The sequence below is a fragment of the Penaeus monodon genome, chromosome 5 (assembly GCF_015228065.2).
Source record: "Penaeus monodon isolate SGIC_2016 chromosome 5, NSTDA_Pmon_1, whole genome shotgun sequence".
NCBI lineage: Eukaryota > Metazoa > Arthropoda > Malacostraca > Decapoda > Penaeidae > Penaeus > Penaeus monodon.
The window spans coordinates 20,686,442-20,701,441 of NC_051390.1; the positions used below are offsets into that span (position 1 = coordinate 20,686,442).

General features: G+C 38.8%; 1 protein-coding gene across 2 annotated transcripts in view; it reads right to left on the reverse strand.

The window, feature by feature from the left end:
- Positions 1-37: 37 nt before the first annotated feature.
- Positions 38-15,000, reverse strand: part of LOC119573073 (transmembrane protein 268-like) — a 66,073-nt gene continuing 51,110 nt past the window's right edge. Inside the window, exons 2-8 of one of the 2 annotated variants that reach the window (XM_037920094.1) lie at positions 8,131-8,284; positions 6,037-6,268; positions 5,806-5,921; positions 5,402-5,635; positions 4,567-4,713; positions 4,073-4,228; positions 38-1,830 (exon numbers count right to left, since the gene is read on the reverse strand). In XM_037920094.1, coding sequence (XP_037776022.1) covers positions 1,570-1,830; positions 4,073-4,228; positions 4,567-4,713; positions 5,402-5,635; positions 5,806-5,921; positions 6,037-6,268; positions 8,131-8,280 — 1,296 coding nt within the window. In that variant the 5' untranslated portion in view covers positions 8,281-8,284 and the 3' untranslated portion in view covers positions 38-1,569. Of the gene's footprint in view, positions 1,831-4,072; positions 4,229-4,566; positions 4,714-5,401; positions 5,636-5,805; positions 5,922-6,036; positions 6,269-8,130; positions 8,299-15,000 lie in introns of both variants that reach the window. The other variant, XM_037920095.1, reaches the window with a different exon arrangement.

The window sequence follows — 15,000 nt, forward strand, 5'->3', positions numbered from 1 at the left end:
AAAATACTCTACAAAACAGGTAAAGAATACAGTGGCATTTCCTAACACACCATTTTTATTAGCACATAAACAATCATATGAGAGAAAGCAACATGTTAATACAAACCTTTTCCTTTTACCAAATTTCACCGTGTGGTCAGCTCTGGGCCAAGGTTATTTTTTTTTCTTTAATACGGGCTTTCAAAGTTTTTATAATTATAACTGTTATCTAGTAATTCATTTACTTGGAGTGCATTTAAGATGGCCCTATCTACCACAAATTTTCCAGGCATTAAAACCTTTACTATATTGTATACTTGAAGTCTAATAAGTACATTTCCAGAACTGTTCCTTGCAAAAATTACAGGAAAACCTGTTATTTGAAATGTACTTAAAAGACAGAATATATGTTGCAATACCATATACATATTGGAGTTGCACCTTCAGCCAAACCACGCTACTGCCATGCCAGACCAGTGTTAAGAAATATTAGTAGAGATAAGATAGATAAAAAAGCTGATGAAAGAGCATATCAACATAAAACTAATTTCCCTAAAGTTCCACTAAGATGACTGTATCAGCAAATATGATATCAAATTCAATCCAAAAATTACCAACACCTTCAAGATATCCCATATATCACTCCGATTGATGATGTGTTGAAGAATGATTCTGGTCATGATTAACATATGATACTGCAGTATAAGATGTCTTAGTAATTGAGTGGATAGAAGAAAATAACACTAATAGAAGTTACTAGCTGCTAATTAAAGAAATAATTATTGGCAAAATTTTAAAACTATAAAGAACATCTATAACAGATTTTTATTACATGGAAATGAATATAGTTTCTGATCACAGAACAAATAGATAGAAATAATCACAGAAAAAGAGTTTCAGTGTGCATTCATGCTCAAGACTGAACATATTTGTTTTAGCATGCATAGATTCCTTAGCTTGAATAGCAAACACATTTATTAATTTATGCATGCAAAAGTAATAAATATGAACATCCTGCATCATGAAAGGCTTACAAGTGTGAGTTTATGTCCATGGTATATGTATGGCAAAAATACAGTTGAAGGAATGCTCTGAGTGGAATGTAATGTTTCATCTAAGAAAAACAAATCTACCTGCAGAGATTGAAAAAATATATTTACATAAATCTACCATTCATACTAAATGTAGTTTGGTTCAATGCCCCTAACACAAGTTTCTAACATGAGATTAAGAATATTTTTGATACATACTTTAAAAAATATAGATATATGAAATATTCTTAGTATGAACTATGCCTCACATAATATAAAATGTAATTTTCTCAATTGTTAAATGTATTTGGAAGTGCAATTGATGAAGAAATGAATCATATTAATATTGTAATATAAATTCATGCAGTAATATTGATATCCTGAGCAGGATCAATATTTTTTCACAAGACACCTGGAAAATTGGGCTTTCTTTTTCTAAACCTTTAAATATTTCTCTTTACTATTTTCCCTTTATATTCTTTACTGTACAAAAGAAACTAATTAATACTTAAGCAAAATGAATAATTAATTCCTTTGAAACTGAGCCCAATGTATTCATTTATAGCTCGGCATCTCGGCAGAACTGTGTTATGCAAGCACAGTGTTCACGGGAAGCCCGCTGTTGGCGTGGAAGTTTGACTGACAGATGCTCCTCAATGTACTGGCAGAGGCAACGGGCAGCAGCCAGGTGACGGGGCAAAACTGGGGGAGAGAGACCCTCCAACCTTGCTGATGCATCAAAGGCCCAGTCCAATCTCTTGCGAAGGTAGTCCTTGGCCCAGCGCTGGCTGTACCGAGTGAGTAAAAGTTCCGCTCTCTCCTGCAACAACATGCAAATATCCAGCAACATGCAACATGCATCTTATACATATGTAATATGTATCCTGCATGGTCAGTGTTAATCTGCTTAATATAAGTTAATAGCAAAATTCACAATATAAAAGTCTTTTCATGAAATATAAAATTTGCTAGGCAAGCTATAAATCCAAAGCATCAGAACAAAGCTTACCATTAATCTACTCTGAATTTACATAAAAATAAATACTAATTCTGATATATTTTATAGCATATATATGAAATAGGAAACTTAAGAATATGTATAAAGCACAAAAAGGATGAATATGTATATGCAACAAAATATAAAGGTTATCTCCAGCCTACCAAAATAATGAACCCCATTGCTGGGTTGATTTTGCTTTGAACTTAAAGGTGAACATTTATCTAATTCTAAAAGTGTAATTGTACCCAATGCATCTACATTGTTAAGAATACTCCTTACTAAAATCAAATAACTCTACTTCCAAAATGTGTTCATATGATAATCCCATCTTATTTTAATTGAAAACCAAATCATTCCCTTCAACTGTAATTCTCAGAGCTGAAAGGGATATTAAAAAAAAAAAAATGGTATCAATAACAACTCGGATGGTTCTGCAAACATGGTCTTGGTTGGAAATATCATATTTTTTTCTGCATGTGAGATAATGATCAAACTGGACAACTGCTCAAAAGCCCAAATCAAAGGAAAGCAATGTAATATTGATGACTAATAATAAGCAGGTCTACTGATTGTTTTTGTGTGGTTATGCAGGGTGTTTCTACAGTATGTTTCTTTATATAATGGGTATTCATGGCTACTGTAAGATATTAAGCTTACTGTTAATGTAATGATCTTTAAGCAGAATATATGAGCCAATAATCAACTTACCCTCTGAAGGTATGGCTATGACATTTAATATTCTGGCAAATTAAAGTTTTCCTTAAATAATTCTCACTAAAAATAAGTTCATGAAACTATCCAAGGCAAATACTTTTTTCACTTTTATGAGAGACTACACAATGAAATAAGATATAATATATATTAATAATTAATATATATATATATATTATATATATATATATTATATATATAAATATATATATATATTTTAACTATATCCCATTCTATAACCTCATTTCATTCCTTTTATCTAACCTCACAGTTCAAAAATATATTTCATATACAAATTCTCTTAGTAATGTTATCTCCTTTTAAATCTTTACTTGAATTATTATTAAGTAACTAAATTCACAATTCATTATCAATTTTCTGTTTGTTAAAAGATGAAAACACAGGTTCTCACTAAACATTAACATAAAAATCTTTAACTAAATATCATGAGTTCTGAGACATAAAAGCTTGGCAGTAAAATAATTAAATAGATAAATATATACACATGTATTTCTTTAGGTGTTTCAACATTTACAAGAAAATATTATAGAAAGAAAATCTCACTCACTATCATATTATAAACCAATAACCCTAAAAAAAATCAAGCAATATAACTGGCTCACAGAAAACCTGTAAATGAAACACCCACTTTTAAATAGCCTTGCAGTTTACCAGATTTAGTCTTCTCCTTAAAGCAGATCACTGAAAACTAAAGTATGTGAATATGTAACTTCTATCTAATCACCTTTACCAATATTCATGATAAACTAAAAGTAAATAAACTATGTTTGATTACTATCAAATACTAGCACAATAATGTCAGTTAGCTATTATGTCTTTGTTCTCTTTCCAAAAACTGCAGAACCATAAGTCAAGAGTCCCAATATATTTCTGTATAACTATACAGTATGCACATATTCTTCTATATGTGCATGTATTCCTTACACAGAATAAGTGCTATGACTACATAATAATAATACTGTCTAAACACATGACACCATTGCATTTGATGGATGTCTACATTAAGTTAGCTATAGAAATTTCAAGTGATCATTATTAAATGAATATCATAATAAAGTACTGTTAAAAATTTTTTTTTCCCAAGAACAAAAACACATGATAATAGATAAAATATATGAATAATACTTCCAGCTCCCAATCAACATTTAACAAACTAAAAATATGAAACACAAGAGTTCATCCAAACAATGACTTGTCATGCATAACATCTGAGTTGCAAGATTAAATACTAACAGATTTCTAAAAGCCATCAAGTACAAAAGAAAATACAAACAATATTTTTAGTATTTCAGTATCAATATTCAAATGATCTACTCATAAAAAGACTTACTTGTTGCCTTGAGATGCGGGTGTTAGTTGCTCCTGTGATGATAATGTCTGAGTCATCAATATCCATGCGCTGGTGAAGAGGGGACATTTTGGCCTCCTCACTATTCACAGTGCGTCCAGCCCGTTCCTCTTGCTCAATAATCTCTTGCAACTTGGCCTGCAAGAGATGCATAAGATGTCATACTCTCAGACTATATTTATGAACTCTGTCTTTATCTTGGTCTTGGATAAAACTTTCTACAAGTGAACATTAGTAATAGTAGTAATAAAACTTTATAGGGATACTGATTGTTAGGATATACAATATTTAGTGATAAAACTACTGAAATATCACATCAGCATGACAAAATATATTGGTATTTAAATTTCTTTCTGGCCAATAATTAAAACTTATAACCCTTAACTATTTCCACCTAAAAAATCTCATCATTAACACTTGGCAAAGAAATATAAAGCACATTAGAGGAAGATATGATAGCTTTAAATGACACTTACCACACAATCATGAGTATCAAAATAGATGAAGCAGAGATTGACCTTGTGACAAGATAGTTTCCCTCGGTCATCCAGACCTAATAGAATCTTATGTCTCAGAAGCTGGAGGTTGATTCCAGCAATGCAACGTTCTAATGATTTGTTCAGCTGTGGCATATAAAATAAAGCATTAAGAAATATATGGTCAAATTTGAAAAGGAAAAATACATATGTAAATAAAGTACAATCCTATTGGGATACTGGATAATTAATTACCCCTGCAAATGATCTAAAAAAAAAAAGGCACAAAATCTATATTAGAAGCTTTTAAAGGATTAAAGGCAGTCAATGATATGCACTCTATTGTAAGCATTATAGTGCATACAATATTGTTGTATATTGCCCATAGCTACCCTTCATGTGGGGCCAAGCAGGAAGACCCTAGCAGGCAACCCAACCTGGGTATGATCACTGGCCAGCAATATATGATACGTCTGTTACCCCTGAGCTAACCAGAAATACTTAATGGCTGACACTCACAGTATGTTAAGAACCAGCTAATTTAATGGCTTGATGTGACAAAACAATCATCTCAGGTATTATAATTTTGGATATTTTATCAGTGATCTATTAAACTTTTATATAAACCAAAATGGAAAGTAAATGACAGCTATTATATTTCCTTGTGTTTTCTCTTCAAAACATTATAGAAAATTATGTAAAAAAAATTGCTTGAACATCAAAGACAAAATTCAATACATATAATACCAAACCTTACCAGGAAAATACCACAATACAAAAAAAACTGCATTCGCAAAAAAAATTATCAAAACATGTATACAACTCGTAAACCTACCTGAATCTTCACCCACATACAGAAAAATATTGCAGCTGCATTAACCATCAGCCAGCCAATTCCAGCACCAAATAATTTTAATTGAGTCAGGCCTGAGAAGAGGATACCCAAAAGGATAACAAAACCCAAGATGATCCAGGCCATGAGGATACGCTTGTAGCACACATTATACAAGGTGAAACGGTAGTCATTGACCAGCTGAGACATTATGTGAACATAGTCTTCAACTGTAAGCTGGAAAGTAAGAGATTAATCAATAAATATATTTTTCTTTAATATATTTCTATTAACAAAAAAGAAAGAATATTATCCATACATGGAGGAGTTTATGGTTTATCTATTATCAAATTACTAATGCAACTTTTCTTTTCAGAACAGAAAATAAAACAAATCTGATGACTCACTGTGAGGCCTTGAGCCATCAGCTCTTCAGGAACAAGTTCTGGCCTGAACTGTGCTGGAGTAATCCATGGTAATGAAGTGTTCTGGGGTAATAACGTTACAATTACATCCCCATTTGCTGGAAAAAAAAAATATATAGCTTCTTTTAGTGGTTACATTTTTTTTTTCTTATAGTATTAATTATACTGATTTTTTACATAATACAAGTAGTCTGCAACTGAAAAAGTACTTACAGAATCCTTGTCTAATCACAGGCTGAGCATTGGCAGGTGGCCGTGCTGAAGGGTCATGTAGAGGTACATTATGGAGTTGTGCTGGGCTGAGTTGCGACATTGTGACTCGCGTATCTGAGGTGATACTGGAGGGCGTTGTTGGTGAAGTTACTGAAGTTTTACGCACTCCATTAACTGGTTCTGAGACTGTTCTTGATACATTTTTGTCTGTGTTGTGGTTCTCCAGGCTCACCTGTTGATATCAACAAATATTACAGAAAAAATTATAATGCTAAAAGGTTACTCTTGTCTTCAAAAGCAAAAAGGGGATTGCCTTGTCCTGCTCAAGTAATGTGAAGTCTGAGAACATCAGATGTTTTAACTTCTATATACATCTTTTTTTACACCATTATGAGCCTACACATTCAATATATGACTTGATCAATACTAGACCTTGTCATGATGTTTTGAGATATGCTGTAAATATTATAGACTCAACAGACTAAAAAAGTGCACAAAATGTGATCTTATGGTCCTGAAAATTGAATATCAATCAAATGTTATTCCTGATTATGAGGTGCTTATAGATACCTTCAATAATGTGTACTTTATTCCTTATTTTGTAATTACTACTAGATATATGGAAGTTCCACTAAGAATCTGGATATGATGTTTCCCCACACATGTTTACAGTTTATGAGTTTGATGAATGTATATTCATATTTACATAAAAGTATTGAAACAAAACTCAATATAAAAGTTATGGACCTTTTCTTTGAATATACTGTCAATCTATTAGTTGAGCAAGAAAAAAATTGACAGCAATATAAAAAAATATGTATAATTTTTCTTCTTCCTTTTGAGCTCAAACAAATTACATAAACAGGTCCCATTTGGTATTGTTGGAGAATGACAAGAGAGAAATGTCAGACATGTGCATGAGAGTGAGGGCAAGAGTCAAATAGAGAGAGAGAGAGAGAGAGAGAGAGAGAGAGAGAGAGAGAGAGAGAGAGAGAGAGGAGAGAGAGATAGAGAGAGAAGATAGAGAGAAGAGAAGGGAAGAGAAGAAGAGAGAGGAGAGATGAAGAGAAAGATGAGAGAGAAGAGAAAGATGAGAGAGAAGAGAAAGATGAGAGAGAAGAGAAAGATGAGAGAGAAGAGAAAGATGAGAGAGAGAGAGAGAGAGAGAGAGAGAGAGAGAGAGAGAGAGAAGAGAAGAGAGAGGAGAGAGAGAGAAAGAGAGAGAGAAAGAGAGAGAGAGAGAGAGAGAGAGAGAGAGAGAGAGAGAGAGAGAGAAGAGAGAGGAAGGAAGAGAGAGAGAAGAGAAGGAGAGAGAAAGAGAGAGAGAGAGAGAGAGGAGAGAGAAGAGAGAGAGAGGAGAGAGAGAGGAAGAGAGGAGAGAGAGAGGAGAGAGAGAGAGAGAGAGAGGAGGAGAGAGAAGAGAGAGAGAAGAGAGAGAGAGAGAGAGAGAGAGAGAGAGAGAGAGAGAGAGAGAGAGAGAGAGAGAGAAAAGAGAGAGAGGGAGAGGAGAGAGAGAGAGAGAGAGAGGAGAGAGAAGGAGAGAGAGACGAGAGAGAGAGAGAGAGAGAGAGAGGGGAAAGAGAGAAGAGAGAGAGAGAGAGAGAGAGAGAGAGAGAGAGAGAGAGAGAGAGAAGAGAGAGAGAGAGAGAGAGAGAGAGAGGAGGGGAGAGAGAGAGAGAGAGAGGAAAAGAGGAGGAAGAGAGAGAGAGAGAGAGAGAGAGAGAGAGAGAGAGAGACAGAGAGGAGAGAGAGGAGGGAGAAAGTGACAGAGAGACAGAGAGTCAGACAGAGAGGAGAGAGAGAGGAGAGAGAGAGAGAGAGACAGAGAGAGATAGATAGAGAGAAAGAGAGAGAGAGAGAGAGAGAGAGAGAGAGAGAGAGAGAGAGAGAGAGAGAGAGAGAGAGAGAGAGAGAGAGAGAGAGAGAGAGAGAGGAGAGAGAGAGAGAGAGAGAGAGAGAGAGAGAGAGAGAGAGAGAGAGAGAGAGAGAGAGAGAGAGAGAGAGGGGAAGAGAGGGAGAGGGAGAGGGAAATGCCCATGTATCAAGAGGAGAAAGGAGCAGAAAGCAAAGCTAAAAACGAGAGAAGCCGCGGACCTGGACGGCCTGCGCGTCGATGACGGCGGGCGTGCTGTCGGCCCTGGACGGCGGCGCCTGCTGGTTCCCGTCCTCCTCGTCGAACTGCACCCACGACTGCGGCGGCTGCCCGTTGGGGCCCGCGCCCTCCTTCCCCTCGGGGGTGGTCATCCCGCTGAAAAGGGGGAACTGAATTTTAATCAATTTGATCAGGTTATCCTGCTGCTACTACTGAAGAGACTGTTACCGTACAATCAAATATTAGTCGTTTGTATGATTTACTTTTTATAAATTTTTTAGCAGCTGTGTCCTACGAATCCAAGAATCTGAGATGAAATTTAAGATATATGAGTCTCTTCGAAGACGATTATGACCAAATGACATAATAAATCATCGTCATAGCAACAGCCAAATATATGAAAATAACAAGGATATAAAATTTAAAAAAACACCGTATGCCTTCAATCTACTTAATAAACCCCAGAAATCAAAGCAGCAGTTTCTTCCTAGTAATAAAAATCTCAATACAGTATACCCATTTCATAGAAAATGAATTTCCAATATCGAAGTCTGGAATCTAAAGTGCTCAGCCTTGTTGGCCCTTCTGAGTGCAATATCTTAAGGGATGTCAGATCCTGTCATTTTCCATAACTATTACCTATACGTCGACGTCTTCCTCGCAATCCGAATGGATTAAGGCAGAAGAAATCAAACGAAAAAAGTAAAGGTTAAAATAATTTCCTCGGAATGGGAAAATAATTTGGCTGTTACGGTGCACCGAAGGCCAAAAAAACATGAAAATAAACAAATATGCAAACGCACGCATGCGCTCACAGACACACACACACACACACACACACGTAAAAACATTAATAAAGAGAAATCCCAAGTGATAACCAAGCAAAATAAACTTTAAGCATTAAAACAGCAGCATCGGACAAAAAGAAAAGAAAAGAAAATCCCGACGCGTCCCCACGTTGATAAAATCACTCGCGGAACGTGTGCTATATAAAAGGGAAAAAATCCCGCTAGTGGAAAGAAGAAAAGAGAGAGAGAGAGAGAGAGAGAGAGAGAGAGAGAGAGAGAGAGAGAGAGAGAGAGAGAGAGAGAGAGAGAGAGAGAGAGAGAGAACCGCAGAAAACAGCGGAGGGAGAGGAAGCCCGCGCACACTAGGGTCTCGCGCGCCCTATTCCCCGACCCGTGATCCATAAAGGAGACTGATCCGACACGCAAGCGGCCATGTTCCAGACAAGCCACAACCTCACTTGGGCGCGGAGGTGGATCGACCCTCGCATGATGGCCAGCGTGTGTTGGAGCAGGGGGAGGAATGAGGGGAGAGGACAGAGATAGCGGAAAGGGGAGAGGGAAGTAAATACTCTATAGGCACGTTATTGTGGCACTGTTGTCCAGGTCCCCTACATCCAAGAGTCCAAGAGAAGGCATGGTAGAGAAATAATCATTCGCTAAGTTGCTTTCTATCTGTTATCTGACCTATCACAACTTGATTTTTTAGCAAAGCATTTCTTGTAAACGGGTATTGTTCAAATACATGAAAATAACTAAATATCCACATTTTATCTAAATGCATTACATACACCTGACGTCACTTTTGAGCTAAAAATATTCTAACCGACACGTAAGACTTCTTTGCGAAAGGACGCTACCCTCATGTTTTGCAAATGGCCCGGTCTTGTTATCATAAATTTCTTAAGCTGGGGGAAATGCAGAACGTGACAAGACAAAGCATGAGGCATATGCTACTAAAGACATAAAATCATGATTTCTTGTTATTTTTAAAGTATATATCAAGATATCATAAATTTATGTATATAAAGTCACTTATTGCAACACTAATCTTAGAAAAAGTTGTCTCAAACAAAATGAAAATAAGGTTAACAAAGGAAATTCATTACTGAGCAAGCAATATACATATAGAGTTACTAAAGGAAATTCAGCAATGCGTCCCATGTTTCTCAATATACATTTTCTATCAGAGAAGAAGCGAACAAGACTTCAGGAGAAGTATGTGGCAACACTTCAGTGATGAAAGAACTGTCCATACTTGCTGCAGCCGCTGTGACCGGACGCAGGCCAAACTGCAGGAAAAGTGCTACTCGGCAAATGTTCGTGGTTCATATACATTATAAGTTTACAATCAAACAGCGGACTGAATGAACTTTCCGTCTTTCCGTGTTGTACAGACAATAAATATACTTTTATTTGTTTTAATGAAATATAAAATTACACATCACACCCACTCGACGGAAGCAACAAGATAGACAAGCAAACGCACCAAGGTTATGTTCGACGCAAAAAGCGAAGAAAAACACGTCTCACAGCCGCGGGCGCCACACGAACGACTCTGTGGAATAAGCAAAACAAAATTTTTCTTCAGCCACCTTCACACCCATCGTAATACCCGATCGAAGTAAGGCAGAACTGCGGAAAGTGTAGAATAAATGCCATTCGACTTTCCGACGGCTGTAATCTGAGTGATGAAACTGCAGCGCGATCCAGTTTAAAAAAAATCGACAGGCGTCACAGAGAATTTATTACAGTGAATACTGCTGCCTGTCATAACCAAGCCAAGGCGTGTTCCGAGATAACTTATCTACCGGTTTCACACGTATGTACAATAACTTCTACCTGTTACCAGTGATTTTTAGCGGGTCAAAGCCAGGGGCAAGATTTCCATTTCTGTTTTAGCCACTTCTGTCTACAAGGACAGCATGAGGCATAAGCGATCACCTGACTCATGCATGGCGCGTTACATGGCAGACTCGCCGAAAATGGAAAACATCAATTTTCAAGCGTCTGATAAAACTCTCTGAACACAATCGCAATTTACAGATTATGCAAATGCGGAAAATCAGAAATACATAGAGCTGTCAATAGTATGCGCTGTTATCGCGTTGTTTAACTGCTATCGGGTGATAACATTCCAACTGATTAACGATTCCGGAAAGGAAGAATGAGCAAAAAGGACAGTCAGAGAATGAGTCACACCACTCGGACAATACCACTTGCTCCAGAGGAAATACCACAGGTATCACAGCTTCCAGACTCCCGTCTCACTCAATACCTGGAAATGTCCACTACAAATCCGTATCCTGCTCGCCCTCCTCCTCTCCTATTTTTTCTCCTCCATCTCATTCGTGTTAAACCATACCTCATTTACTAAATCCTTCTCGTCCCTGCGCAAGAACCCAACCCCAAAGTCAGGGCCAGCTCCTCCGAGCCCTTGGGTCCTCCGCTCCGTGAAACCAGACTCGACGCTGGCTAACTTCTTAATCATGAAGAAAAAAACATTAAGCATATGATGGATGGCGCGATCGTGTTCCCGGCGATCATGGCGTGGCTTGGTTATTTTCATTCGAGTGTGTAATCATACTTCAATTGCCTCCGCATCTAGCAGATGTGTTTATGAAAAATCTGTGAAAAAGAGGGTGAAACCGACTGAGCGACAAGAGTGCAAATAATCAAGAGAAACGTAAGTGTCTGATACCTAAATAAACTAGCATTAAAATATAGAAGAAATGGGTGTGAGAAGTAGTACTTGGAGTGTCCTTGCTCCTCTCGCGTGCCGTATTTGGGCCGCTGGTGTGTTTCCCGGTCAAACGCGTCAGTTCGCGGTGTCTCCGAGGCGCGGCGTGGAGGCTCATGTGCCAAGATCAGGGAGAAAGAGGGGGAAACAAAGGGCACGAAAGGTTGGAGGGGGAGAGAAAGAGGAAGTGAAGAGAGAGAGAGAGAGAGAGAGAGAGAGAGAGAGAGAGAGAGAGAGAGAGAGAGAGAGAGAGAGAGAGAGGAGGGACAGACAGATGAATAGATAAAGAGATTGTAAAGGAAAAAATGCACAAAATAGGTATAGTAAAAGGTCACAAAATAGTTTCGAAATTCTTCTGGTTTTCGTCCTAGAGAATTTCGTTACTTGTCTGTCCTTTCAATAAACCTATTTTACACACAAATAACTTTTTTTTCTGCCAATGTATGAACACAAGAGAGTGTTTTGCCATTCATCAAAGAGAGAGGGAGAGGGAAAGGAAGAAGAAGAGGGAAAGATTGACTGACTATTTACAATTATCTGCCAAGTCAATAAAGATACATATAGAGCACAGGACGTATAGGAAGAGGGTCAGAGAGCGGGAAGGGAAGAGGAATTGAGAGAGGTAAAGGGAAGGAGGGAATCGAAGGAAAGGAAGGGTGAATGGAGAGACAGATGGATGGAAGGAAGGAGACGGGAGAGAGAGAGAGAGAGAGAGAGAGAGAGAGAGAGAGAGAGAGAGAGAGAGAGAGAGAGAGAGAGAGAGAGAGAGAGAGAGAGAGAGAGAGAGAGAGAAAGAGAGATGTATAAGAAGAGGGAGAGAGAGGGAAGGGAGGGGGAGCTGGGAGAAGTAGAGTGATGGAAGGAATCAAAGAAAAGGAAGGAAGGAAGGAAGGAAAGAATGAATGATGGATGGATTGGTTGGTGGGGGTGGATGGATGGAAGAGGAGAGAGAGAGAGGGAGAGAGAGGGAGAGAGAGGGGGAGAGAGAGAGAGAGAGAGAGAGAGAGAGAGAGAGAGAGAGAGAGAGAGAGAGAGAGAGAAGAGAGAGAGAGAAGAGAGAGAGAGAGAGAGAGAGAGAGAGAGAGAGTGACCTTGAACGACTGCATAATATTTCTTGTATTTGCTCTTCCGTCGTTCGTGCTCGTTCCTCATCACGCTGATTTCTACTAACTCGTAAACAACCACCAGCTGGTAAGTGTGGTTTTCTTTACATGGACCTGTTTATAATCACGTTTCCTCCACGCAAGCAAGTATTTATCATCACTCCTGCCCTTGTGTCTATTATTTATTCATCGAGCAGATCCATCATCATATATATTTCTTTACAACCTCAAACCATTAATCCATCTTGCTACGTATTCTATCTTTCTTGTACAAGGAATATTTTACATTCAGTATTTGCAAGACTGCGAAGAGCCGCCCCTCGCAAGCGCACCGGAAGCGAGACGGCGCTCCCTCGGGGTCCTCGAGATTTAGGTGGGTTCGGGGCCCTGATTCAGGCCCCATGCATCTTGGGGGAGCTCGGCGTGATCTACAGCGGTGTCCGCCCCCCCTTTCTCGTTCTCCATCCCTCTGGTGAACCGCTCGTGCAAAATCTATGAACCATCTAAATAAAGAGCTTGAACTTTTTGGATGAGTCTCCTAATCACATGAGTATAGTCCATGAACTTTTTCAATCATACGTGTTCAAATAGAACCTTCAAAATCCCCCATGTGATGAACCATAAACCATTTGAACCAAACGAAAGTGAAGGTTCAGAATCAAATAATTCTTTGAGCAGTTAATTTCTCAATTTCCTTGTATATATTCATATTACTGTAACGTGAACCAAGCAACCACCCTTATGAACAATAAGCCAGCATCATGAACCTTTTGAATCAGAGAAACAAATACCAATAAAATGGTGCAGAGTTAAAGCCCTGAATGAACTGGCTTGCGAACCATAAACCCAAACTCGTGTCATCATCCTGCCTCACCTACCCGATCCTACCGAGTCCTCTGAACCATCCGCATCAACCCCCGGATCCTCATTCGCGCTGGATGGCGAATAAATCAACAAATCCGGCGTATCGGGGAGTATGTCGCCGTGAATCACAATACGTTCTGGCTAAGCAAAGAAGAGGCGGATTTATGGGGCGAATTAACATGAGCGATAGCGGCGGTCGAGCGAACGGCCCCGTGCTACAGAGTGCCTCCTCCGTTTATAGTCTTTTTCCCGCTCGTTGGGGCATTTATGATGTGTAATACAGTGCAATTAACCTTCCTGATTCTACTTATTTAACGTGAAACGTGCTTACACGCCATTGGCTGCCCACGATTGCTTAAAAAGACGAACATGAAATTCGCTTTGTGTGAGTATGTTGATAATTTCGCCGCGATGTATTGTGGGTATGATAGATCATGACTGGGCCATGGGAATACTGCCTGATGGTGCTATGCAGGTACTATAACGGTGCCAGATAATACGGGCAATAATATATGTATTTGTCTGCGGCGTGGGTGAGCTTGCCTTTGGAAATTACGAGCACGTTTGCATATGTAATCAGAGAGAAATATAAGATGACCTTCAAAGGAACGGGGTTCTTGCCTCGTGTTAATGACCCCGACTAACCCCGGCGATTATCTGACTCCCGACGACCCTCTGACCTCGGTGAAAATCCGGCTGTATTTGAGAAGCATTTGGTTGCTCTGATAATGCTGTAGTACGATTCATGTCATCAATGAGAGGAGTGTGTGTGCGCGCGCGCGCGTGTGTGTGTGTGTGTTGTGTGTGTGTTTTGTGTGTGTTTTATGTTTGAGTGTGTGTTTTGATTTTTTTTTTTTTTTTTTTTTGTTTGTGTGTGTGTGTGGTGTGTGTGTGTGTGTGTGTGTGTGTGTGTGTGTGTGTGTGTGTGTGTGTGTGTGTGTGTGTGTGTTTTGTGTGTGTGTGTGTTTGTGTGTGTGTGTGTGTGTGTGTGTGTGTGTGTTTGTGTGTGTGTGTTTTGTGTGTGTGTGTGTGTGTGTGTGTGTGTGTGTGTGTGTGTGTGTGTGTTTGTGTGTGTGTGTTTTGGTGTGTGTGTGTGTGTGTGTGTGTGTGTGTGTGTGTGTGTGTGTGTGTGTGTGTGTGTGTGTGTGTGTGTGTGTGTATGTGTGTGTGTGCGTGTGTGTGTGCGCGCGCCTTTGTGCATATGTGTGAGCAAATGTTAAAAAAAACATATAAGCAACCAGTAGTTCGTAGAAAGGACTCTGGAGGCTTGCCGCCATACTTTACCCTTGAACAATCAATGCTAGACTTACGCTCCCTCGCGTCTACTGCGGGTGTGTAACTCTCCCTGCTTGCTGCTATGCGTACAATTCTTACTTTCAT